This window comes from Pleurodeles waltl, chromosome 1_2 (assembly GCF_031143425.1).
Source record: "Pleurodeles waltl isolate 20211129_DDA chromosome 1_2, aPleWal1.hap1.20221129, whole genome shotgun sequence".
NCBI classification, from domain to species: Eukaryota; Metazoa; Chordata; class Amphibia; order Caudata; family Salamandridae; genus Pleurodeles; species Pleurodeles waltl.
In genome coordinates, this window is record NC_090437.1 from 600,421,886 (window position 1) to 600,449,253 (window position 27,368).

Genomic DNA, 27,368 nt, shown 5'->3' on the forward strand with positions numbered 1-27,368 from the left:
AGTACCTTTGACTTAACAGCAGGGTACTGGCAAATCAAAATGTCCCCTGGAGCCAAAGAAAAGAGAGCATTCTCCACACCTGATGGGCATTATCAGTTCACTGTTATGCCCTTTGGTTTGAAGAATGCCCCTGCCACCTTCCAAAGGTTGGTGAATCAAGTCCTTGCTGGCTTGGAGTCCTTCAGTGCAGCTTATCTTGACGATATTGCTGTCTTTAGCTCCAACTGGCAGGATCACCTGGTCCACCTGAAGAAGGTTTTGAAGGCCCTGCAATCTGCAGGCCTCTCTATCAAGGCATCCAAATGCCAAATAGGGCAGGGAACTGTGGTTTAATTGGGACACCTTGTAGGTGGAGGCCAAGTTCAGCCACTCCAGCCTAAGATCCAGACTATTCTGGACTGGGCAGCTCCAAAACCCCAGACCCAAGTCAGGGCATTCCTTGGCTTGACTGGGTACTATAGGAGGTTTGTGAAGGGATATGGATCCATTGTGACAGCCCTCACAGAACTCACCTCCAAGAAAATGCCCAAGAAAGTAAACTGGACTGTAGAATGCCAACAGGCCTTTGACACCCTGAAACAAGCTATGTGCACAGCACCAGTTCTTAAAGCTCCAGATTACTCCAAGCAGTTCATTGTGCAAACAGATGCCTCTGAACATGGGATAGGGGCAGTTTTGTCCCAAACAAATGATGATGGCCTTGACCAGCCTGTTGCTTTCATTAGCAGGAGGTTACTCCCCAGGGAGCAGCGTTGGAGTGCCATTGAGAGGGAGGCCTTTGCTGTGGTTTGGTCCCTGAAGAAGTTGAGACCATACCTCTTTGGTACTCACTTCCTAGTTCAGACTGACCACAGACCTCTCAGATGGCTGATGCAATTGAAAGGTGAGAATCCAAAACTGTTGAGGTGGTCCATCTCCCTACAGGGAATGGACTTTATAGTGGAACACAGACCTGGGACTGCCCATGCCAATGCAGATGGCCTTTCCAGGTTCTTCCACTTAGAAAATGAAGACTCTCTTGGGAAAGGTTAGTCTCATCCTCTTTCGTTTGGGGGGGGGGGGGGGGGTTGTGTAAGGAAATGCCTCCTTGGCATGGTTACCCCCTGACTTTTTGCCTTTGCTGATGCTATGTTTTGAATTGAAAGTGTGCTGAGGCCTGCTAACCAGGCCCCAGCACCAGTGTTCTTTCCCTAACCTGTACTTTTGATTCCACAATTGGCACACCCTGGCATCCAGGTAAGTCCCTTGTAACTGGCACCCCTGGTACCAAGGGCCCTGATGCCAGGGAAGGTCTCTAAGGGCTGCAGCATATCTTATGCCACCCTGGGGACCCCTCACTCAGCACAGACACACTGCTTACCAGCTTGTGTGTGCTGGTGAGAACAAAACGAGTAAGTCGACATGGCACTCCCCTCAGGGTGCCATGCCAACCTCACACTGCTTATGCAGTATAGATAAGTCACCCCTCTAGTAGGCCTTACAGCCCTAAGGCAGGGTGCACTATACCATAGGTGAGGGCACCAGTACATGAGTACTGTGCCCCTACAGTGTCTAAGCCAAACCTTAGACATTGTAAGTGCAGGGTAGCCATAAGAGTATATGGTCTGGGAGTCTGTCAAACACGGACTCCACAGCACCATAATGGCTACACTGAAAACTGGGAAGTTTGGTATCAAACTTCTCAGCACAATAAATGCACACTGATGCCAGTGTACATTTTGTTGTAAAATACACCCCAGAGGGCACCTTAGAGGTGTCCCCTGAAACCTTAACCGACTATCTGTGTAGGCTGACTAGTTCCAGCAGCCTGCCACAACCGAGACATGTTGCTGGCCCCATGGGGAGAGTGCCTTTGTCACTCTGAGGCCAGTAACAAAGCCTGCACTGGGTGGAGATGCTAACACCTCCCCCAGGCAGGAGCTGTCACACCTGGCGGTGAGCCTCAAAGGCTCACCCCTTTGTGCCAGCACCGCAGGACACTCCAGCTAGTGGAGTTGCCCGCCCCCTCCGGCCACGGCCCCCACTTTTGGCGGCAAGGCCAGAGGAAATAATGAGAAAAACAAGGAGGAGTCACTGGCCAGTCAGGACAGCCCCTAAGGTGTCCTGAGCTGAGGTGACTCTAACTTTTAGAAATCCTCCATCTTGCAGATGGAGGATTCCCCAATAGGATTAGGGATGTGACCCCCTCCCCTTGGGAGGAGGCACAAAGAGGGTGTACCCACCCTCAGGGCTAGTAGCCATTGGCTACTAACCCCCCAGACCTAAACACGCCCTTAAATTTAGTATTTAAGGGCTTCCCTGAACCTAAGAATTTAGATTCCTGCAACTTACCGAAGAAGAAGACTGCTGAGCTGAAAACCCCTGCAGAAGAAGAAAGAAGACACCAACTGCTTTGGCCCCAGTCCTACCGGCCTGTCTCCTGCCTTCTAAAGAACCCTGCTCCAGCGACGCTTTCTCCAGGACCAGCGACCTCTGAATCCTCAGAGGACTGTCCTGCTTCCAAGAGACCAAGAAACTCCCGAGGACAGTGGCACTGCTCCAAAAGAACTGCAACTTTGTTTCAAGGAGCAGATTTAAAGACCCCTGCAACTCCCCGGAAGAAGCGTGAGACTTGCAACACTGCACCCGGCGACCCCGACTCGACTGGTGGAGAACCAACACCTCAGGGAGGACCCTCCGGCGACTCCAAGACTGTGAGTAACCAAAGTTGTCCCCCCTGAGCCCCCACAGCGACGCCTGCAGAGGGAATCCCGAGGCTCCCCCTGACCGCGACTGCCTGAACTCCATTTCCCGACGGCTGGAAAAGACCCTGCACCCGCAGCCCCCAGCACCTAAAGGAACGGAACTACTCAGGAGTGACCCCCAGGAGGCCCTCTCCCTTGTCCAGGTGGTGGCTACGCCGAGGAGCCCCCCCCTTGCCTGCCTGCAACGCTGAAGAGATCCCTTGGTCTCTCATTGATTTCCATTGAAAACCCGACGCTTGTTTCTACACTGCACCCGGCCGCCCCAGTGCCGCTGAGGGTGTACTTCTTGTGTGAACTTGTGTCCCCCCCCGGTGTCCTACAAAACCCCTCTGGTCTGCCCTCCGAAGACGCGGGTACTTACCTACTGGCAGACCGGAACCGGGGCACCCCCTTCTCCCCATTGAAGCCTATGCGTTTTGGCCACCTCTTTGACCTCTGCACCTGACCGGCCCTGAGCTGCTGGTGTGGTAACTTTGGGGTTGCTCTGAACCCCCAACGGTGGGCTACCTTGTACCCAAACCTGAGACTTGTAAGTGATTTACTTACCTGACAAAACTAACAAAAACTTACCTCCCCCAGGAACTGTGAAAATTGCACTGTGTCCACTTTTAAAACAGCTTATTGTGTTTTATGTAAAAAGTATACATGCTAATGTAATGATTTAAAGTTCCTGAAGTACTTACCTGCAATACCTTTCACATGAGATATTACATGTAGAATTTGAACCTGTGGTTCTTAAAATAAACTAAGAAAATATATTTTTCTATAACAAAACCTATTGGCTGGATTTGTCTCTGAGTGTGTGTTCCTCATTTATTGCCTGTGTGTATGTACAACAAATGCTTAACACTACTCCTTTGATAAGCCTACTGCTCTACCACACTACCACAAAATAGAGCATTAGTATTATCTCTTTTTGCCACTATCTTACCTCTAAGGGGAACCCTTGGACTCTGTGCATACTATTCCTTACTTTGAAATAGTGCATACAGAGCCAACTTCCTACACCCACGATGTAAATTTTGCAACCTTGTCAAAGGTTGCAATATATGTGCTGAATTTTGAAGAAAACTTTGTAACGATTGCAGAGAAAAAAATTGCAGTTTTACACATTCCAAATGATATCAAACGATAGGTGAAGGAAGACGATGGCAGGAAATAGGAAAAGACATGAACAAACATACATAACATCTATGTATTATCTATGTATTATGTAGCTTATTCTATCTGACAGCAGCCTAATAACATCTTATCACCTGCTCTAGCATGCTTAAACAAGGCTACATTCAACAGAAATTTGTCTTTGGATAGTCCTGTTCTCAATATTAGGGATAAAGGGGGTCATTCTGACCCTGGCGGCCGGTGACCGCCAGGGTCACCGACCACGGGAGCACCGCCAACAGGCTGGCGGTGCTCCCGAGGGCATTCTGACCGCAGCGGTTCAGCCGTGGTCAGAAAGGGTAAACCGGCGGTCTCCCGCCGGTTTACCGCTGCCCCAGTGAATCCTCCATGGCGGCGGAGCGCGCTCCGCCGCCATGAGGATTCAGACACCCCCTACCGCCATCCTGTTCATGGCGGGAAACCCGCCATGAACAGGATGGCGGTAGGGGGTGCCGCGGGGCCCCCGTAAGAGGGCCCCAAAAAGTATTTCAGTGTCTGCTTTGCAGACACTGAAATACGCGACGGGTGCAACTGCACCCGTCGCACCCCTGCAACTACGCCAGCTCAATTCTGAGCCGGCGTCCTCGGTGCAGGGGCATTTCCTCTGGGCCGGCGGGCTCTCTTTTGGAGAGCGCCCGCCGGCCCAGAGGAAATGTTTGAATGGCCGCCGCGGTCTTTTGACCGTGGTGCGGTCATTTGGCGGCGGTACCTTGGCGGACGGCCTCCGCCGTCCGCCAAGGTTAAAATCACCCCCAAAGTGCCCCTAAATTTCCATCAGACCATGACATGCAAGATGAAGCCACGTCCTCAGATTAACCATCGGGTGGAACTGAAGAGTCGACTAGTTACTGCATATCTGCATTGCTGCAGCTTAATTTACACAGTTTCCTCAAATCAGTCATAAATAATCTCTAGTGAGAAGAAAACCAAAGAGTCCGACTGCACCTTCACCTTCTTACACAAAACTTTTCTAAAGGTCCTTCTCTGAGGCTAAATGTAAGATCCGCTACATTATGCAGAAAGATTACTATAGAAAGGGCTGAGGTTACCTGCATGCACTTATTCTACACTACATGCCTACAACGGACCCTAGGACGGCAGAAGCACACTTCATGTCTATGATACTCCCATTAGCACGGCCCACCCAGCATCAGCATCCCTAAATGAGTTTCTTTGAACAGGCCACCATCCACACTGACACAGCCAGGCTGTACAAAACATAAACGCACAGAAAGCGGGAGAGGGAATCAGCCATATTTCACGGCAGGACCTCATCTGCAGGTGAGATGGGACACAGTCCAACAATGCAGTTTCTTCATCCCCTTTTACAAACACCGAATGACCGACAGTAGATGGACTTTTATAACCATTGTCACATGTAAGTGTAAATAACTTTATTACTCACAGATTCATTGAAAATATATCTTTCACAAACATTATTTTGTTACCAAATGTTGTAAAGTGGTTTCAAGGTGACATACCAGCTCTCTAAAGAACACTTTAATTAAGTAAACCATTTGTGACTAAAACTTGGGGAAGAGTAATAAATAGAAATGTTAATTGAGTGATTAGCGGATTCTCTGGTGGAGTTAGTGGGGATGGATGAGTGATGTGTGAGGGAATAGTTCAGTGGTGAGTCACTCAGTGATGTGTGAGCGAATAGTTGGGAGGTTGAGGGTTGGGGACTTGATGGAGGTAATTGGACATGGGGACCCAATCACACTGGCTAGCATTAATAAAAGTTGTGTGGTCATAAGTGATGACATCAGAGATATCAGTTAAAAACAAATCTTAAGAATTGTTTACTTATCCTGAAGGATGGGATAACGTTGCAAAAGAAAGTTGCGTAGTCCTGAAAAGAGTGCCTCAGAGACATGATTTATAAAGTCAGTAAGCAAAACCTGCCTTTGTCCCGTCTCGAATGGGACAGCCTGGCCGCAACTGCTAAACCATGTGCATATCTAACTGCCTTCTCCACTACACCAGCCTCCAACCCTGGCTGCAGATGCACAAAAATAAGGTTTTAAGTAGAAAAAAATGCAAAGGGCTCTCATGAGATTATACTGTTCACGTTGCTGACTGAAGTGATGTTCACTGTGCAAACTACATGTCACATGATTTTTTCAGGTGAACGGACACAATGAAGACATCCTGTGTGTTTCCTCCTGTCCTCCAAATCTATTGGCAACGTCCTGCTATGACGGGGAGGTTCTTGTTTGGAATCTGATATCGGGTCACATTTTATGCCATCTTAACTTTTTATCCAGCATGCCATTGGAAGAAGAAACAGGTATGCAAAACAGTGTTTCCACTGCCATGGTTTTGAAACAACTGATGTTGTTGGCCCTCAAAACGTGTCACCATGACAAAATCATGCCACTTATATTGACAATAAACGTGTTGAGGTGCGGCGGACACGCATGTGCAGGTCTATTGCTTGACTCCTGTGGAGAAGTGTAAGAAATTGCAGGACTACACAGGAAGCACAGGCTGGAACATTGGGATTATTTTCCTTATTCTTCAGAAGGTGTTGCAGTAGGATGGAGCAGAAGGGTAGGAGACCATCACTTATGGGTATGATTCTGCATCTTCAGTAGAATTTTCTGCCAAAGGCCTCACTGTGTGTGTGTAATATTGGGGAAAAGGGGTGTTTACACCATTTATACAATCACGCTTATTGCACTAATTGTACTGTCAAAACCTGGAGGATATTGTGTAGGTGAAAGAGTGTGGTGGGGGAAATACGGAGCTGTAAAACTAGTTTGCAAAGGTTTGCTCTGTAGTGTTGTGCATCACAATAGGTATGACTGACAGAAAGAACACACGCGTGCTTCTGTGCGATCGTGCAATAGTAGATCATGCCCCACTCTAAAGGACAACACCAAACATTGTTTGTCATCTCTCTCCTGAGAGTTAGATCTTGGGACTATCAGCAAAGTCTGGTCCTTAGTGAGCAAACATTTGATTTTTTTTGCCCAAGATTAGCAGACGGAATCCTCTGCAAGCATTTGGAAGGCAGGCATGAAACATTTAATGATTCTTTTGGGATGCATTAGCAAGACAATGAATAGCCATAAAGCGGGCATTCACCACTTGGTGGCTCACACCAGTTTATTTTCCAAGGTCCTTGTTCAGCGTCAGTGCAATTTCTCGGTGCAAATAACTGGTGATTGTTGTTACCCTAGACAACTGTACCCATTTTATCCACCTCTAAAAGATGAAACCTCAGCTTCAGCCGTGTGAACATCCCATTAAGCATGTGCCTTGGGTCTAGAGCAGATGTATTGGCCATTAGCCCACTGACCCATCAGATCCCTTTCTCCAAGTCCTTTCTGCCATTTGCATGTAAGTCCAGTTCAAGCTGTTTTTTTTACTGCGTACCTCGACTCTTCGTTGAATAAAACATTATACTTCTGTAATGATGTGTATCTCTGGCGTGGTTAATGTTATGAACAACTAAAATGTATTCTGAGTAGATGCTGAGATTTGCATTCAGATTTGAACTGTCTGTTTTAGTTTTGTGCTGCCTCACCGATGCTAACTGGGCTCTGGGCTTAGATGCAAAATCTAATTTCAGTGATTGCTGATGGTGAGCTGGTATGTTCTACCTGCTTCTTTCGCCATTTTGACAAACTTTTTGGCTTTCACTGGGAAGAAAAAGTCCAAACAACAATGTTGAAATATTTGAAGCTAACAAAATGAACCTATCACATTTATATGATGGACCGAACTGTGTAACCTCATTGAGGAAGGAACACAAACCCCAAGCACTTTTATGAAAGTCCTCTTTAGAGTTGTTGATCTATTTCAAAGCACAATGGCACCCCTTACCTTTTACTTCTCCATACATAAGCTTACTAAGCTTGTGAAACATAGCAGGGCCTAGACACACAGGCATTCTGGAGTAGATAAAGAAGTGCTCCTTTATTGCTCTTTTAGGTACTTTTACATGGCTTTGTTGATTGGCCCTAATATATCTAAAATGGGAATACATGTAGATCTCCAGGGAATAGTCAAACAGAATTGGTACAAATAAAAAGGCCAACGCTATCCTTGCACTCGTGCTAATTGAGAGTTGGATATTTCGGGTCAAATCACAAAGGCATATAATAGTACAAAATAGAGTGGTCCAGTAGTACTACTTCATATTCTCATAAATGGATGTGGATCACCACATCCCTGGGTAATGTGAACAAAAGGAAAAAAAGGTAAGGACTTGTCAATGTTGGAGTGTCATAACAACAGATACCATTCGCAATGTCAGCACATGTATACAAATAACCTTAGTAAGTAAGTCATGAAGAGCTTTCCATGTTACACGCTGTCTGCCTTCTCATTCTTTCTGAAAGGCTGTGGGGGCCGGTTCCTAAGACTGTCTGAAGTCACAATAGCAGCATGTGAACCGAAACTGAGTGCTCATGCTCTCTGGGAAGCTTCACTGTTGAATACACAAAGGCTTTGTTTTTGACTTGTTCAATCTTCTACTGCTCCCATGGTACATGTTATCAAAAGAATGCCAGACCACTGTACCAAAGCCTTCCAGGAGCATCTCAGTCTTGTTTCACTGCAAAATCATGCAATGTCTTCTTAATAATACAGTTACTCCTTCAGTACCTTGGTCATGCTAAAAAGAACACACAATCGCCACTCTTTCAATAATTTAAATTTCCATTGTATACATACTACCATTACGACTACCACCATTACCTTCTACACCACCATTACCACTGCCACTATTCTTAACTCCAACATTACAAGGACCATATAATACATGGGACTCTGCACCCCCTGTATAAAGGTCTGTCTCTAATTTCTTTATAATCAGCAGCTTATGACACACGCAGCCATCGACTATATATGGGATAAAGTACGCCATGCCATACATTATGACAATATTGCAAGTCACTGAGAAGATCCATAACCATATAGAAGAGTGATGCCGAAGGCCTAGTTCCATTACAAGGTTATGGAACTCTGCAAAATCCTTATCATGTACACCGGGGGTACTTTATTCCATATATTGATTAGTCACACCATCACCTTTCCTACAAACCACATCAAACCTTGGTGTGTAGCTCTTTCATATGAAAAAGATATGTTTGCAAACATGAGGAGTAAATATAAAACCTCAGGTGCAAAATTAAATGAATTAAAAACCTGTTAGATATTGTTAGAAATGGGGTCTTTGGTTGACAGTCAGGTTACCACCTGTTCTAGCAAGGACCCTCACTCTAGTCAGGGTAAAAGAGAATCACCCTCAGCTAACCCCTGCTTACCCCCTTGGTAGCTTTGCAGAGCAGTAGGCTTAACTTCTGAGTGGTAGGTGTAAAGTATTTGTACCAACACACACAGTAATTTAATGAAAACACTCCAAAATGACACAACACCAGTTTAGAAAAATAGAAAATATTTATCTGAACAAAACAAGACCAAAACAACAAAAATCCACAATACACATGTCAAGTTATCAATTAAAAAGCAAAAAGAGTCTTTCTGTAGTTTAAAACATACACTAACACTGTTAGCGTGAAAATGTAACTTGGGTGCGTCAAAAATAACCTAGCAACGGGCGAGTGTGCGTCAAAAAGGGCTTGCGATGCGTCGATTTCACTCACGAGCGAGACCTTGCGTTGTTTCTCATTTCGTCGGCCGTGTTGTTTCTTCTCTCTGCAGGAGAGCGATGCGTCGATCCGGTCAGCACTCTCGGGTCCGGGCAGGCCTTGCGTTGTTTTTACATGCCTAGCGGTGTTTGCGTCAGAAATCCAGACACACGATGATCCGAAAAGCACACAGAGCGGGTTGCGATTTCCCAGCTTCCGTCAGCGATGCTGCGCGTCATTTCTCCTGCTCCGTGCGTCGATTCTTCGGTCGTGTTTCCGGCAAGTGTAAATTTTCAGCCGCAGAGCTGGTGGTGCGTCATTTCTTCAGCCGCAGATCAGAGTCGTGTCGATCTTTTCCCCGCACGGCGCTCGGTGCATGGATTTCCTCCTCTTAGGCTGCCAGCTTCTCCTTTCATGATCCCAGGAACTGGATGAGCACCAGAGGGCAGAGTAGGAGTCTCTCCAGAGACTCCAGGTGCTGGCAGAGAGAAGTCTTTGCTGTCCCTGAGACTTCAAACAACAAGAGACAAGCTCTAAATCAAGCCCTTGGAGAGTTCTTCTCAAGATGGAAGGCACACAAAGTCCAGTCTTTGCCCTCTTACTCTGGCAGAAGCAGCAACTGCAGGAAAGCTCCACAAAGAACAGTCACAGGCAGGGCAGCTCTTCTTCCTCAGGTCTTCTCCAGGCAGAGGTTCCTCTTGTTTCCAGAAGTGTTCTAAAGTCTGTGGTTTTGAGTGCCCTTCTTATACCTAATTTCTCCTTTGAAGTAGACCTACTTCAAAGCAAAGTCTCTCTTGAATGTGAAATCCTGCCTTGCCCAGGCCAGGCCCCAGACACTCACCAGGGGGTTGGAGACTGCATTGTGTGAGGGCAGGCACAGCCCTTTCAGGTGTGAGCGACCACGCCTCCCCTCCACCCTAGCACAGATGGCTCATCAGGATATGCAGGCTACACCCCAGCTCCCTTTGTGTCACTCTCTAGTGTGAGGTGCGACCAGCCCAACTGTCAAACTGACCCAGACAGGGAATCCACAAACAGGCAGAGTCACAGAAATGGAATAAGCAAGAAGATGCTCACTTTCTAAAAGTGGCATTTTCAAACACACAATCTTAAAATCAACTTTACTAAAAGATGTATTTCTAAATTGTGAGCTCAGAGACCCCAAACTCCACATGTCCATCCGCTCCCAAAGGGATTCTACACTTTAATCATATTTAAAGGTAGCCCCCATGTCAACCTATGAGAGGGACAGGCTTTGCAACAGTGAAAAGCGCATTTAGCAATATTTCACTGTCAGGACATATAAAACACATTACTACAGGTCCTACCTTAACCATACACTGCACCCTGCCCTTGGGGCTACCAAGGGCCGACCATAGGGGTGCCTTACATGTAAGAAAAGGGAAGGTTTAGGCCTGGCAAGTGGGTACACTTGCCAAGTCGAATGTACAGTTAAAACTGCACACACAGACACTGTCCTGGCTGGTCTGAGACATGATTACAGAGTTACTTATGGGGGTGGAGCAACCAGTGTTGCAGGTCCACTAGTAGCATTTGATTTACAGGCCCTGGCACCTCTAGTGCACTTTACTAGGGACTTACTAGTAATTCAAATATGCCAATCATGAATAAATCAAATACATACACATTTTGCACTTTAGCACTAGTTAGCAGTGGCAAAGTGCCCAGAGTAACAAAAACAGTAAAATCAGAGTCCGGCACATATCAACAGCCTGGGGAACAGAGGCAAAAAGTTAAGGGAGACCATGCCAAGGATGAAAAGTCTAACACGTGCCCCCCCCAGCTGAAAGTGGGGAGCAACTACCCAACCTCATGGGAGTTCTCATTATTAAGGCGGAAGAACCTGGACAGACCATCAGCATTGGCATGTTCTGTACCAGGACGGTGCTCCACCGTAAAGTCCATCCCCTGTAGGGAAATGGAGCACCTCAACAGTTTTGGATTCTCACCCCTCATCTGCATTAACCATCTGTGGGGCCAATGGTCAGTCTGAACTCGGAAGTGAGTCCCAAACAAGTAGGGTCTTAGCTTCTTCAGTGCCCAGACTACAGCAAACGCTTCACGTTCTATGGCACTCCACCTACATTCCCTGGGTAGTAACCTCCTACTAATGAAGGCTGCAGGTTGATCTAGGCCCTCTTCATTAAGCTGCGAGAGTACTGCTCCAATACCATGCTCTGATGCGTCTATTTGCACAACAAACTCCTTGGAGTAGTCAGATGCCTTCAGCACAGGGGCTGTGCACATGGCAGCCTTCAGGGCATCAAAAGCGTTCTGGCAAGCCTCTGTCCAGATCACTTTCCTGGGTTGCTTCTTCGAAGTCAACTCAGTTAAGGGGGTAACAATGGTACCATATCCCTTAACAAACCTCCTGTAGTATCCTGTGAGACCTAAAAAGGCTCTCACTTCAGTCTGGGTCTTGGGTGGCTCCCAAGCCAGAATTGTGTCAATCTTAGGCTGTAAGAGTGCCACCTGGCCACTCCCCACCTGGTGTCCTAAGTACACCACAGAACCCTGCCCTATTTGGCACTGGCTCACCTTAATAGTGAGGCCTGCCTTCTGCAGGGCCTCTAACACTCTCCAGAGGTGTTGCAAGTGTTCCTCCGATGTGGAACTAAACACATCAGTGTCATCCAGGTAGGCAGCACTGAACTCATCCACCCCAGCCAACACCTGGTTGACCAACCTCTGAAAGGTGGCAGGGGCATTCTTCATCCCAAATGGCATCACCTTAAATTGAAAGTGTCCATCTGGGGTAGAGAATGCTGACCTCTCCTTGGCCCCCTCAGTTAAGGCAATCTGCCAGTACCCAGATGTTAAATCAAACGTACTGAGGTACTTGGCAGCTCCCAACCGGTCAATGAGCTCATCAGCTTGGGGGATGGGGTGTGCGTCAGTCTTGCTGACCACATTGAGTCCCCGGTAATCCACACAGAACCTGAGTTCTGGAGTGGCACCAGGTGCAGCAGCCTTTGGGAACAATACCACTTGGCTGGCCCAAGGACTGCTAGAGTGCTCAATAACCCCTAGGGCAAGCATTTTGGATACCTCATCCTTAATGCATGCCCTGACCCTGTCAGTCACCCTGTAAACCTTCTGTTTAATGGGTGTGGGTGTGCTGTCCCCAGTGTCCACATCATGTGTGCACAAGTGTGTGACTCCTGGGATCAGGGAAAACAGTGAGGAAAACTGTCCCAACACGTGGCAACAGTCACCTTGCTGCTCCTCAGTCAGGGAGGGGGAGAAGATCGCTCCCTCCACTGACCCACCTCTTTCTCCTGCAGACAGGAGGTCAGGAAGAGGCTCATTCTCCTCCTCTACCCCATCATCTGTCGCAAGGAGCATGGACAGTTCAGTCCGCTCAAAGTGAGGTTTGAGGCAGTTGACATGCAGGACTCTTAAAGGGTTCCTTGGAGACCTCAAGTACACCAGGTAGGTGACTTCGCTCTTGCGCTCTACCACCTCAAATGGCCCAGCCCACTTATCCTGGAGCTCCCTAAGCTCCACTGGTGCCATCACCCACACTTTTTGTCCAGGTTGAAACTCGACCAGAGTGGCATTCTGGTCATACCACCATTTCATATCCTCCTGGCTTGCTTCCAGGTTCTCCTGAGCGAGACTCCTGAAGCGAGCAGTCTGGTTTCTCAAAGCCAGCATGTAACTGAATACATCCTGGGAGGGTTTAATAGGAGCTTTTTCCAAAGCTTCCTTAACCAGACTCAAAGGTCTGCTCACAGGGTGGCATAAATCAGCTCAAAGGGACTGAACCCAAATCCCTTTTGAGGCACCTCCGTGTAGGTGAACAGAAGGCATGGCAGGAGGACGCCCCACTTCCACCTCAAGGGCTCTGACAGGCCCATGATCATGCCTTTTAAGGTGTGGTTGAATCTCTCAACCAGACCATTACTTTGGGGGTAGTAAGGGGTGGTGAACTTGTAAGTTACCCCACACTCCTTCCACAGAGACTTCATATACGTAGATATGAAGTTGGTACCCCTATCAGATACCACTTCCTTGGGGAACCCCATGCAGGTAAAACCCCCCATCAAAGCACGACCCACCACAGGGGAAGTGATTGATCTCAAAGGAATGGCTTCTGGGTACTGGGTGGCATGGTCCACCAAGACCAGGATGAACCTGTTGCCCATGGCTGTCTTGGGATACAGAGGCCCCACAATGTCAATGCCTACCCTCTCAAAGGGAGTACTGACAACAGGCAAAGGTTGGAGGGGGGCCTTACATTTCCCCCCACTCTTGCCACTTGCCTGGCAAGTCTGACAAGACCTGCAATGTGCATCTGAGTACCTGCGCATTAGGGGCCAGTAAAAGAGGGTGACAAGCCTCTCAAAGGTCTTGTCCTGCCCCAAATGTCCAGCTAAAGGCACATCATGAGCCAACCCCAGTAGGAAGGCCCTGAAGCAATGGGGTACCACCAGCACACGGGCTGACCCAGGCTCAGGAACCTTAGGCTCGCTATACAGGAGGTCATCCTCCCAAAAAATCACGTGTTATCCTGGCTCCTTGCCAGCCGCCTGGTCTGCAGCCTGCTGCCGCAAACCCTCTAGAGTAGGGCATGTCTTCTGTGCTGCACAGAATGCTACCCTGGTGGCCCCCCTTCCTGCTGCCACTGCGACAGCTGAGGGACCTCCCTCAGTTCAGCCACCTGTTCCCCTGTAGGCCCCGGGGTGTCACCCTCAGGCCCCGTCTCCTCCCGGACTGTGGGAACTTCTGGGGCCGGTTTCCCGTGCCCCCCTGCCCTTCCTCTTCTTGGCGGCCTCCTGGGCCACTGTTTCAGGCTCCAGGGGCTCTTGATTACCCTGACGGGCTGCCAATGACTGGGTGGATACGCATACCCACCCAGGCAGACCCAACATCTCCAAGTGAGACCTGTGTTCCACCTCCTTCCAGGGGGAATCCTCCAGGTCATTGTCTAGCAAACAGGCATGGTTGGACTCACAGCTACCTTCACGGAACTTGAGACACCCCCCCATTCAAAGGGAACCTGCGCCACTCTGCACAGGCGCTCTGAGTTGTCCACTACAACTACTTGGTGAAATACCTGGGGATCAATCTGCTCTTCAGACACCAGCTGACTCCTCACTGTAGTCACGCTGGCTCCTGTGTCTGTCAGAGCCTCCACCCTCTGTCCATTAAGGTCACCCACTGCCTGTACTTCTTAGTGTTCTCAGGCACTAGGGTTCTCTGGACCATCTCACTGTCCCCTAGTGAGACAAGGGTCATCTCAGCTGGTTCCCACCCACCTGGAACCAACTCCTTCCCAAGCGCTACACTGGCCAAACCCGGGGATGGCGCACCAGTGGGTGCCGGTGTACTTTTGGGGCATTTGGGGTCCCCCCTCACATGACCCACCTGGTCACATGCATAGCACTTACGTGGGGGACCATCTGCCACTGGCTTCCCTTTGGAAAACCCTGACTTCTTCTCACTGGGGGGTTGGGAATCAATTTGGGGCCCTTTAGAGAACTCCCTCTGTTTACCCTTACCCCCCCTTTCTTCTGAGCGGGACCCTGCCCACCCTTGGCATGGTCTCCCCCATACCTCTTTTGGACCCTGGTGCTCTCCCAGTGGTCAGCTTCCTGCGCAAGCTTCCTGGGGTCAGTCAGCTTGCTGTCAATCAAGTGCTGATGCAGCTCTGGAAAACATAAACTGTACAAGTGCTCCCAAGCAATCAGATTGTAAATCCCCACATAAGTAGTTACCTTACTGCCCTTCACCCAACCATCCAGTGACCTGCAGTAAGAATCAACACATTCCAACCATGTTTGGGATTCCTTCTTCTTGTAGGACCTAAACTTATCCTTGCACTGCTCAGGGGTAAGACCATACCTTGTAAGCAAGACATCCTTCATGTTAGAGTAGGTGAGATTCTGAGCATCCCCTAAGGCTGTCAGTGTATCGCTCCCCTCTACCTCAAAGTGCTTCCACAGACCCGCCCCCAATGAGCTTCAGGGACCAGATTCATGTGGAGAGCAGACTCATACCACTTGAACCACTAGTATATGTCATCCTCCCTATTGTTATCTTTCACAAGATCTTTAGGAATATGCACCCTCCTTTCAGGCCGTACTCTGATGTGGCTCCCACCATCCCTACTAGACTGGCTCCTCTGATCTAGCTCTCTCAAACTACGTTCATGAGCCAACAAAATCTTTTTCTCTTCTAGGGCCATCCTCATTTTCTCCAACTCCCTCTGGTGCTCCCTCTCTGCCTGTCTGTCCTGCAATTCACCAGGTGTCAGACCCTTAGATGAGACACTGCTGCCTGCCCTGGAGACCCTCTCCCTGGACATAACAGGCCCACACACAATACCATTGTGTAAGGACTGCCCTTCCTCCTCCTCATCCTCCTCATCCTCTGTGCGTCCTTCACTGCTCTTGGCTGTCACCGAGGCCCTCAGCGCCTTTTGCAGCTCCTCCTTCTTGGATTAGCTCTTAATGGGACAGTCAAAACCTTTACAGAACTGCTTTAGCTGAGCCTTGGTATAGCTATCCAATTTCTCCAGGTCAAAAGCAGCTCCAACTGATGCATCTACAGATTGGGACATGATGAAAAGTCAACAAAAGTGCAAAGTTCCAAAAAAGGTGAAAAGTTCCCAAATGAAGTTCAGAAGTCAATCAAAGATTACCACAAAAATGGATGTAGGAAAAAATCCAAGCAAAAAGAGAAAAATCAAAGATCACCAAATAAGTAGTATGTGGTCACGTAGTGGTCTGCACTCAAAACAGTACTGTACACTTAATTACTGTATGTCAAGTACAAATACAAGCTCAAATCCCAACCACTGATCACCAATGTTAGAAATGGGGTCGTTGGTTAACAGTCAGGTTACCCCCTGTTCAAGCAAGGACACTCACTCTATTCAGGGTAAAAGAGACTCACCCTCAGCTAACTCCTGCTTCCCCCCTTGGTATCTTGGCAGAGCAGTAGGCTTAACTTCAGAGTGCTAGGTGTAAAGTATTTGTACCAACACACACAGTAACTCAATGAAAACACTACAAAATGACACAACACCAATTTAGAAAAATAGAAAATATTTATCTAAACAAAACAAGATCAAAACAACAAAAATCCACAATACACAAGTCAAGTTATCAATTAAAAAGCAAAAAGAGTCTTTCTGTAGTTTAAAACACACACTAACACTGTTAGCGTGAAAATGTATCTTGGTGCGTCAAAAATAACCCGCGCGGGCAAGTGTGTGTCAAAAAGGGCTTGCGATGCGTCGATTTCACTCATGAGCGAGACCTTGCGTCGTTTCTCCTTTCGTCGGGTCGGGTGTGTTATTTCTTCTCTCCGCAGGAGAGCGATGCGTCAATCCGGTCAGCACTTTCGGGTCTGGGCAGGCCTTGCATTGTTTTTACATGCCCAACGGTGTTTGCATCAGAAATCCAGCTACACGATGATCCGAAAACCACGCAGCGTGGGTTGTGATCTCCCAGCCTCCGTCAGCAATGCTGCGCGTCGTTTCTCCTGCTCCGTGTGTCGATTCATCTGTCGCGTTTCCGGCGAGTGACGATTTTCAGCCGCAGAGCCAGCGGTGCGTCGTTTCTTCAGCCGCAGATCGGAGTTGCTCAATCTTTTCCCCGCACTGCACTCGGTGTGTGGATTTCCTCCTCTTAGGCTGACAGCTTCTCCTTACAGGGTCCCAGGAACTGGATGGGCAACACAGGGCAGAGTAGGAGTCTCTCCAGAGACTCCAGGTGCTGGCAGAGAGAAGTCTTTGCTGTCCCTGAGACTTAAAACAACAAGAGGCAAGCTCTAAATCAAGCCCTGGGAGAGTTCTTCTCAAGATGGAAGGCACACAAATTACAGTCTTTGCCCTCATACTCTGGCAGAAGCAGCAACTGCAGGTTAGCTCCACAAAACACAGTCACAGGCAGGGCAGCTCTTCTTCCTTAGCTCTTCAGCTCTTCTCCAGGCAGAGGTTCCTCTTGTTTCCAGAAGTGTTCTAAAGTCTGTGGTTTTCGGTGCCCTTCTTATACCCAATTTCTCCTTTGAAGTAGGCCTACTTCAAAGCAAAGTCTCTCTTGAATGTGAAATCCTGCCTTGCCCAGGCCAGGCCCCAGACACTCACCAGGGGGTTGGAGACTCCATTGTGTGAGGGCAGGCACAGCCCTTTCAGGTGTGAGTGACCACTCCTCCCCTCCCTCCTAGCACAGATGGCTTTTCAGGATATGCAAGCAACACCCCAGCTCCCTTTGTGTCACTGTTTAGTGTGAGGTGCTACCAGCCCAACTGTCAAACTGACCTAGACAGGGAATCCTCAGACAGGCAGAGTCACAGAAATGGTATAAACAAGAAAATACTCACTTTCTAAAAGTGGCATTTTCAAACACACAATCTTAAAATCAACTTTACTAAAATATGTATTTTTAAATTGTGAGCTCAGAGACCCCAAACTCCACATGTCCATCCGCTCCCAAAGGGAATCTACACTTTAATCATATTTAAAGGTAGCCCCCATGTTAACCTATGAGAGGGACAGGCCTTGCAACAGTGAAAAGCGAATTTAGCAATATTTCACTGTCAGGACATATAAAACACATTACTATAGGTCCTACCTTAACCATACACTGCACCTGGCCCTTGGGGCTACCTAGGGCCTAACTTAGGGGTGCCTCACATGTAAGAAAAGGGAAGGTTTAGGCCTGGCAAGTGGGTATACTTGCCAAGTCGAATTTACAGTTAAAACTGCACACACAGACACTGCAATGGCAGGTCTGAAACATGATTACAGAGCTACTTATGTGGGTGGCACAACCAGTGCTGCAGGCCCACTAGTAGCATTTGATTTACAGGCCCTGGCACCTCTAGTGCACTTTACTAGTGGCTTACTAGTAATTCAAATATGCCAATCATGGATAAGCCAAATACATACACATTTTGTAAAGGAGCACTTGCACTTTAGCACTGGTTAGCAGTGGTAAAGTGCCCAGAGTAACAAAAACAGTAAAATCAGAGTCCAGCACACATCAGCAACCTGGGGAACAGAGGCAAAAAGTTAAGGGAGACCACGCCAAGGATGAAAAGTCTAACAGATATTTGTTGCAAACAGATATTAGAAACAGTTCATTACAAGTTAGTTTAAAAAAAAAAAAAAAAGCTGTGGTAGCTCAGAATGTGTAGAAACATGCAGAAAGATTCTAGGGCCAGATGTAGTAAAACAAAAAATTGTGACTCGCATTTTGCGAGTTGATGCGACTCGCAAAATGCGAGTCGCAATTCGGAATGCAAGGAAAAAAAACGTGCCGAAATAGCGACTCGCACCCGGACTCGCAACGCAGTGTGCGAGTCCGCAGATTGCGAGGTCGCTTTTTGCAAGTGTGCAAAAAACGAACTCGCAATTAGCGAGTAGATGTCGCAAATTGCGATAACCTTGAAAATTGATTACAGGTGCAGCAGAACACTCCAGAAACCACTCCAGAACACTCTGGAAACACTTCCTGGCACATGATGATGACATCACAGCCAGGAAGTTTACAAATACACCTGGGAGGAGGCAGGACCACACCCTTTTATAACTGCCGAATTTCACACAGGACAAACAGCAGCTGCCATGGAGGGAACACCAAGAAAGAGGAAGCTGAAATTCTCGGAGAGGGAGCTGGAGGTGCTGACAGAGGAATGCTGTCAGCACTATGATGACTTGTTTGGGAGATCAGCCCTCAATGTTCCTGAAGCCACCAAGAAACAGCTGTGGCAGGACATACAGGACAAGATTAATTCCCTGGGGGTGAGCCATAGGACCATCGACGACATCAAGAAAAGGTGGTATGACCTCCGCTCCCGGACCAAGGAGAGGGTGGCTGAAAGGCTCCGGGAGATGAGAGGCACAGGAGGGGGACCATCGTCTGTGCCACCACCCACACCCCTGGAAGAAAGGGTGGAAGAAACCTTGGAGCAGGAGGCAGTGTCTGGATTTGGGGACCTGGACACCTCAGAGCCCAGCACATCAACCGGTGAGTACCATGTGATATGCCTGTACCCCTATCAATGCCATACCCCCACCCACCATGTACACAGGGGCATGCACAACCAAGATAGCTCCATTTCAGGGTAGCAAATGCCAGAATGATATGGGAAATGTAGTCAAGTAGGCAGTTCATAGGCAAATGTTTATTATGAAGTGTGCAATAGATAGTAGACACTGACAGTCTGTTCCCCATGTCCCACAGGTCTCCAGCAAGACACCACCAACACTCCAAGCAGCCAGGCCCATGAGGACACCCCAGGACCCGCCAGCACCCCCACCTGCACGGTCAGCAGCATCCCTGCAGTAGCCACACCTGCTGCAACAATTCCACAAGAGGCTGCCCCAGCAACAGGCAGGGATGAGACAGGTGGAAGCACAGGGCAGCCACCGCTGCGCAGGCGTCGCAGGTCCATACCATCAGGGCTGCAGTCTGCATCCGGGCTACTTCCTCCCAGCACCAGTGAGGCACATCTGCTTCGTGGTCAGCGCCTACAGAATAGAATTTTGGGGAGAATTAGTGGTGTGCTGCACCGCTTTGTGCGCAACAACCATGCCAGCATGCAGCACCTCAACACACGGATGGACATGATCTGCAGTAACACTGGGGACCTTGCCATGAGGGAACTGGCGGGAGGACTACTGGCCCAGGCCGAGGGTGGGCGGCGCAGGGATCGGCAGCTCCCGCACAGACTGGACAGGATGGCCACATCCATCGGCAGGCTCGCCATGAACACCATAGGCCTGTCGAGGAGGACAGTTGGGCTGCAAGTGGAGATGGGCCATTTAGCTGGGGATGTGGCTAGGGGCCTGGGACGTCTGACCCACATTATAGAAATGATGGAGACACGGGAAATGTCGAGGGCCACAGGGGAAACACCCCAGGACAGTGAGGAGGGCTCAACAGTGAGCAGTGTCTCTGTCACTGACAGAAGGGTGCTCAGGAGTGGCAGGCAGAGCACCACGGAAGCACCAGGGACCAGCCAGGCTGGCAGGAGGGGCAGAAGGTCTTAGAGATCACCCTGGACCATAAAATGTGGCACATGACGTTAATGTGCCACATGGCTGGTTAGCAGTTTCCTGCCCATGGACAATCTTTACTTGTGAATAGTTTCATTAATGCACTAATAAATCAGTTATTTTTGATCCACTTAACAAATGGAGTTTTTGGTTAATAGGTGAGTATGGTGGGAGTTGACACGTACCGTCCAAAATATTGTGTTGCAATGTGTTCCCGTCTCAGTCTGCCTTGATTTGCCATACTCCTATCCCCATGATGGCGATGTGGTTGTTCTTGCTCTTCATCATCAGGATCTGGGTCTGCAGGGCTGAGAGGTAGCCCACGTCGGGTGGCTATGTTGTGGAGGATGGCGCATGCGACCACAATTTTGAATGCGGTAATGGGGGTGTATTGGAGGGCACCTCCACTGCGGTGGAGGCATCTGAATCTTGCCTTCAGGAGTCCGAAGGTGCGCTCGATGAGGTTCCTGGTCCTCTTATGTGCACTGTTGTATTGCCTCTCTGAATCATTGCTGGGTGTTAAAAACGGAGTCATGATCCAAGGCCTGAGAGCATATGCACTGTCACCTGTTGGGCACAAAAGTACACTGTTAGGAAGTCCAGATTGTCGTGCACAGTGACCTGTGTGTATGTCTGCAAGTGTCTGTGGCTCTACCTAGGAGGTAACCGTCTCCGAATTCCCCACGTTCCAGGCGTTGATGTATCCCACTATGCCTAAAAATGTATGAGTCATGGGTACTGCCTGGAAACTTAGCTACAATGTCAGTGATGACATAATGGCGTCACAAACAACCTGAATATTGAGTGAGTGGGTACACTTTCTGTTGCGGAAAAGGTGTTCTAGATTAGCAGGGGGGCATATTTGAATGTGTGTCCCATCTACACACCCTATGACATGGGGAAAGTGGGCAATGCGGTAAAAGTCCAGCTTGGTGCTGTTCATTTCTGCCTCATTCCTTGGTAAGTATATGAAGTGGGACATGTGCGTGACTAAGGCATCTAGGAAGGCCCTGAGGAACCTTGACACTGCACTTTGGGATACCCCACCTGCCACAGCAATGACCCCCTGATAGCTCCCTGAGGCCAAGAGGTGCAGTGAGCATAGCACTTGCACATGCGTAGGGATGGCGCAGCCACGCAGAGTCTGGTGTTCTAGCTGTGGTTTGAGTAAATCAATTAATTCTAGTATGGCTGCGCTGCTAAGGCGGTATTTGTCATAGATCTCTTCCTCAGTTTGCTGAAAAAGAGTCTGCCTTGTTCTATATATCTTCTCCTGTCTGGGGCCCCTCCTCCTCCTCTGCTGTGCTGCGTGGACTCTCCTTCTCACTGCTATCAGGTATATCTCCGCCATCTTGTGTAACCCAGATGCCTTCTGGGTCTCCTTTTATACTTTGGTAATGGTTACCACCTGCTCTGAGTTAGTGGTAAATGGGACATGCAAAATGGGCTTTTTGCGACTAGTCGCAATTTGCGAGTTGCAATTGCATAAGGTTTGCGACTCGCAAATTGCGACTTGGTATTTGCGGGTCGCAAAATGGGGTCGCAACGGATGCGACCCGCAAACGGGTCCCATCGCTTTTTGCGAGTCGGAAATGGGCTTTTTGCATCCCATTTCCGATTTTGCACTGTCGCAAATAGCGATTCGGCCCGTTTGCGACTCGCAAACCTTTGCTACATCTGGCCCCTAGCGTTTTTCTAACTATGTAATAAGTGCAAAAAATAAACATGTTCTCTCTGCTTATCATTGTAAGCTAAAGAATATAGCAGAAGAAAGAAAAGCAACATTCCGGGTTCATTGCTTTAAACAACTGCTTCAATTATGCTCTGTAAACTGATCTGCCTTTCATCTCGGCTGCTGGCTCTGGAACAGGCATAATGAGATCAGCACTCAATTGTCTTAACTGATATAAGTAGAGTTTTGACGTCTTTTTTTATTTTTTACCACGACGACTGGGTGTGTCATCGTCGCTGATTATAAAGAAATAAGAGATGGACATTTGTACAGGGGCAAACATGATTGCATGTATTATAAAGAAACAACATCACAACTCAACTATAATAAGTTATTGCAGTTGAGATCTCACGTCACAATGCCTGCTGCCAGAGCAAGCAGCCAAGGTGAAAGGCAGGACAGGTCACAGAGCAGCTGTTTAAAGCAAAGAAAATTAAACATTGCTTTTCTGCCTTCAGCTATATTTTTAGAGTTTATAGTGACTAGCAGAAAGAAAATATTTATCTTTTGCATTCCTAAGATAAATATGGAAAAGTTAGAATGTTTTTGCACGTGTCTACACATTCTGAGCTACTGCAGCTTTTAAATAAAATACTGACTTCTATTGAACTGTTTCTAATATCTTTCTGCAACAAATATCTAACCGATTTTTGATGTATTTAATTTTGCCCTGGAGGTTCCATTTTTATTCGTCATGTTTGCAAACATGCTCTCTCTTTCATATGAAAGAGCTATGCACCAATGTTTTAAGTGGTTTGTGAGAAAGGTGATGGTGTTACCATGTATTATATGGGATAAACTATCCCCTGTCATGCATAATAAGGATATTGCATATCACCTTGGAACTCCACAACCTTATAAAGGAACTTTGCCTTGAGCCACGTTCCTTTATATAGTTGAGAAATTCCTCAGTGACTTGCAATATCTTTATCATGTACAGAAGGGAGTATTTTATCTCTTATATTATTGCCACCACCACCACGATTACTACCAACATGACTATTACCTACACGGCCACAATTTCCACCACTGTTACCATAACCAAGGCTACTAACACCACCACCATTCCCTCCACCGCCATTCTGTGTACTATCAGTTATAAAAACCGCATTAGTGAAGCCAATAGGACTACATTTTTTACTGTGGAGGTAAATAATATATTTAAAAGTCACCAAATACCTGTCAAATGATACTTTTCATTATGTTACAGTTTAGCAAGATACTAGCCATATTTCTATTTTCTCTTCATAGATGATTTAATAATCAAGAAAGTTATTTTTCTTCGTTCACGTGCCAAATGGAAGAATGAAGCTGCTTCACTGGTGGCCAGTGGACCTCGAGGTAACATTGAATGATTAAGATCAGATTCAGATTAGCACATGATACCTGTAAGGTGATAGATGGGAACATGTCATCAATGGTCTGTAAAGCTTGTGGTGGAAGCCTCAATCACAGTAGATATTGCAGTCCATAAAGAATGGTTCAGGTCGTGATGGGGACCCTGCAATATCCACTCACGCTGAATGGCATAGTATTGCATTGTGTGACAGAATATATCAGTGGCAAACCCTCAACAAACACAAAATACAATGCTACACACAAATGCTACAGGAACCGGACACCACAAACAAAATACAAATTCTCTGTACATTGCGTTTGAGCACCATGTATAGAATACAGAATTTGTGGAGTGTGAGCAGATGTTATGTTATGGGTGACTTCTATTGCTCCATATGAACTATGACCCCATTTGTATGGTATGTCAGGCAAAACAGTGGATAGGGTTTAGCTGCTCAATTATTCAGCAAGACTAGCTTTGCCTGCGCTTTTTGTCAGTGGCAGTAAGTGCACTGAAATTAACCTTGGTTTAAACCAATAGGCTTTATTCTCTTTTGGTAAAACTAGGAAAGAAAACAACCATTGGCAAAGACCTACATGTCTGATTTTTGTTCCAAAAATATGCCATAAATATTACAAGTGTAAATAAAGGTAACAAAAAGTAAAAATTGTGTCCCCTAGAAGTGGCTTGCGTATATGCAACAAATAAATTAGGCAAAGAGTGATCCATCGCAAAAATGAATAAGCAACTAACATGTCCTACTAGCCTTTCAAACAACCGTCTCCTTTCACTAGGCTGTTCAACTGTCCATCACATTTTTCTTCTGTCCACCACAGGTTAGATAATGGTGCAGTGGGCCAGTTCACTGGCTCTCTTCACTGTGAGTGATGGCACTTAGCTCTCACACATGTCCATCTCTGTCTAGAAAATATTACACTTGAGTGCCAAAGCTGGGAGGCCGCTCCTTCTTTTTCCTTTCTGCTATCATTTTATGCTTGTTTATGCAATGGATCGTTTGATTTTCAAAGAATGCTCGCCACCTTTACAATGTAACAGTGTTACTTTTTATTACTTTCACACTTTTAATGGCCATTACACACGTTTGCAAAAAAAGAAAGAAACAAAATTACGGGCTTGCAAAAGCGAGACCTTTGCTAATGTGTGTTTTGTTTTATTTTCTAAAAATCATCCTTTCTATGACTTTACAGGACTTGACTCTCTTTTGAATTTTCTTTTGAAATTCTTTTATTTAATGTACGTGGAAGAAAAACCGTATGACATGAACTAATAACTGGGTACTGAGAGAAACAAGATGATATTTTGACGTCTCTAATTGTAGTTTGTAATTTTACCATTGTATTCTTGGCCTTTGAAGAACATGCTATAATGGAATATGACATTTATGAACCTTGGGGTGGTGGCATTACCAAGGACGATGGAAGCTGAACAGAAAACACTTAATAGGACCTATCATGAAAGACTCAACACCTATGACCTAAAGGATTCAACCAAATAGGCCAATGGTCTGTACTTCTTCCTTCCTGTTTTGGTCATTGTATACTGGAGCACCGAACATAGGTTCCGGTGGACAGGTCCTGGAAGATTTTCTTTATTGACACTGACCACATCAGTTATTTATATTTACATTAATAGATTGTAAATGTCTTCATATGTAATGAATCCGGCCGCCCTGGCCTATGTTGGATACGTTTAGTGTCTTCAACCATGAATCATTCCCTGTTGTTTTAGCTCTTTCGATTCCCTGCTGTATTCTCACTTTGTAAATACCAACGATCTGGTTCTGATCTCAGTACTGTTGTCTTTTTCTCGCTGAGAATAAACAAGTGTGATTAAATTTACCATTGACCATCACTCAAGGAACTGGTGGAGTATTTCAAGAAAATTAGTGTAGGTCCCTAACTTTATGCATGGATGTTTCTGTTTGGGGATCTTGCACTCCATAAATCTTTAAGAACACCACTCCCTGAAGCGCAAGCTTGAGTTCCTCAGCCTATAATATCAATCAATCAGTAGATTTTTAGAGTGCTTCATGTCGCCCTTGAGGGTATCCAGGTACTGGTAGGGTCCAGTTGATTTTTGGAACTCTGTAAGAGATGGGGCGGTCCAGAGATGAAAAAGTAGCTTGTTCCATGTCGTTGCTAGGTAGGAGAAGAAGTGAGCTTTGCTGCGTCAAATGTGGGGGTAAGGGTCAGAGAAAGGGAAGCGGAGGTGGCTGGTGGGCTGATGGAAGTTCAGGCGGTGGTTCAAGTAGGAGGGTCCGGAATTGTGTAGGACTTTCTATGCATGGGTCATGAGCATGAACTGGTATCTTTTCTGTACTGGGAGTCAGTGGAATTCCCTGAGGTAGGAGGTATGTGTGTTTCATCTCAAGAGAGCTAAGATAAGTCTGGCTGTGGCGTTCTGTATGGTCTGTAGGCATCGGAGGAGGTAAGCTGCGATCCTTGTGTAGATGGTGTTGCTGTAGTCAAGTCGGCTGGAAATTAGGGCCTGGGTGATGGAGCATCTTGAGCTTTGGCGTGGCCATTTGAGTATCTTACAAAGCATGCAGAGGGTAAAAAAGCAGGAGAAGGAGACAGAGTTGACCTGAGTTGTCATGGTTAGCTTGTTGTTCAGAAGGATGCTTAGGTCCCTAGAGTGGTCAGTGAGAGTAGGAGCAGGTCCGAGTGCTGAGGGCCACCAAGATGCTTCTCATGGGGAACTTTTGTTTCTGAAAATCATTATCTCTGTCTTGTCGGTGTTGGGCAGTTGTTCTTCATCCAGTTGATGATGTCTGTCTTGCAGTTGTGGCAGTTGGTTTTGGTGTTTGTAGTGTCTTCGGAGAGGAAGAGGATAGGTTGTCTGTCGTAAGCATAGGATATGATGTTGAGTCGGTGAGTTTTGACGATGATGGCCAGAAGTGTTGAAGAGAGTGGGGCTGAGTGAGGATCCTTGGGGTACTCCACTGATGATTTCATTGGGTTTGGAGATGAAGGGGGTAAGGCACACTTTTTGTGTTCTTCCAGTGAGGAAAGGGGCGATCCATCTGAGAGTTGCTCCTTGGATGCCTATGTTGTGCAGACTTGTGATGAGTGTGTGGGGGGAGACCATATTGAAGGCTGTTGAGAGGTCTAGGAGGATCAGAGCTGTAGTCTCTCCTTTGTCGAGTTGGGCTCAGATGTCATCAATAGCCTCAATGAGGGCTGTCTCGGTGCTGTGGTTGCTGCAGAATCCAGATTGGGAGGAGTCGAGTAAGAGGTTGGGTTTGAAATTTGGGGAGAGTTGTTGGTTGATGGCTTTCTCTAATACTTTGGTTGGAAACAGGAGCAGGGAGATAGGTTTATGTTGTTGAGCTTGCTGGGGTCTACAGATGGGTTCTTTAGTAGGGCCTTGACTTCCATCCAAATGTGCCCCTTAGAAATTGTCATCAGACTCCTGGAGGAAGCATGGGATGAGATGGCTTGGTTCCATTGTGGGAGGATCTTGGAGAGGATATCAATTATATAGGCTTATGAAATTAAATGTATTTAAAGATATTGATCAGAATGTACATTCTTTGTTAGCAAATTCGAGAGAGAACTGATAACTAAAATCTCTTTCCAGGTTGCATCACATTTTGGAATATATCGGGAGGAGGCAAAGTATTCGCCTATTTTCTTGGAGTAAGTATTGATAAGTATAACAATATATATTACGCATTGTGAGTTATTTAATCCAGCAGATCACTGTTGGAAAAAACATGTATTGTGTGTTGAAGTAGTAC

General features: G+C 47.1%; 1 protein-coding gene across 2 annotated transcripts in view; it reads left to right on the top strand.

Annotated features, from left to right (window-relative positions):
- The window catches only part of LOC138301837 (cilia- and flagella-associated protein 337-like), a 455,621-nt gene that overhangs the window by 346,216 nt on the left and 82,037 nt on the right, over positions 1 to 27,368 (top strand). For both annotated transcript variants that reach the window (XM_069242337.1, XM_069242343.1), the window contains exons 18-20: positions 6,033 to 6,195; positions 23,521 to 23,610; positions 27,209 to 27,267. In XM_069242337.1, coding sequence (XP_069098438.1) covers positions 6,033 to 6,195; positions 23,521 to 23,610; positions 27,209 to 27,267 — 312 coding nt within the window. The remainder of the gene's footprint in view (positions 1 to 6,032; positions 6,196 to 23,520; positions 23,611 to 27,208; positions 27,268 to 27,368) is intronic.